General features: G+C 65.4%; 1 protein-coding gene across 1 annotated transcript in view; it reads right to left on the reverse strand.

Moving 5' to 3' along the window:
* The window catches only part of GPM6A (glycoprotein M6A), a 179115-nt gene extending 179035 nt beyond the window's left edge, over nucleotides 1-80 (reverse strand). The window contains exon 1 of the mRNA XM_006772655.2: nucleotides 8-80. Coding sequence (XP_006772718.1) covers nucleotides 8-11 — 4 coding nt within the window. The 5' untranslated portion in view covers nucleotides 12-80. The remainder of the gene's footprint in view (nucleotides 1-7) is intronic.
* Between the last annotated feature and the right edge of the window lie 215 nt (nucleotides 81-295).

Below are 295 nucleotides of genomic sequence, written 5' to 3' on the forward strand. Positions count from 1 at the left end.
CACTCACCCATGGCGAGTCCCACGTCCTGCCCGGAGCGCAAGCCCCCAGCCGCCAGCAAGTTCTCCAAGTGGCTCTCCGGCTCCGGCACAGCCAGTGCGAGTGACAGCCTGGCCCCTCCCAGCAGCGCGGTCTGGGTTCCTGCACCCCTCCCTCTCCCACCTGCCTCCTCCACTGCGGGTCCCCCTTCTCCTTCCCTGCCCTCCTCATCCAGGCCCCCACTGCGCCCCTTTTACTCCCAGGGGAGCCTCGTGCAAAGGCCTCCCCCTTAAAGACTAAAGACCTTAAAAACACTTC

Source organism: Myotis davidii, unplaced genomic scaffold (genome assembly GCF_000327345.1).
Source record: "Myotis davidii unplaced genomic scaffold, ASM32734v1 scaffold184, whole genome shotgun sequence".
Classification (NCBI taxonomy): Eukaryota; Metazoa; Chordata; class Mammalia; order Chiroptera; family Vespertilionidae; genus Myotis; species Myotis davidii.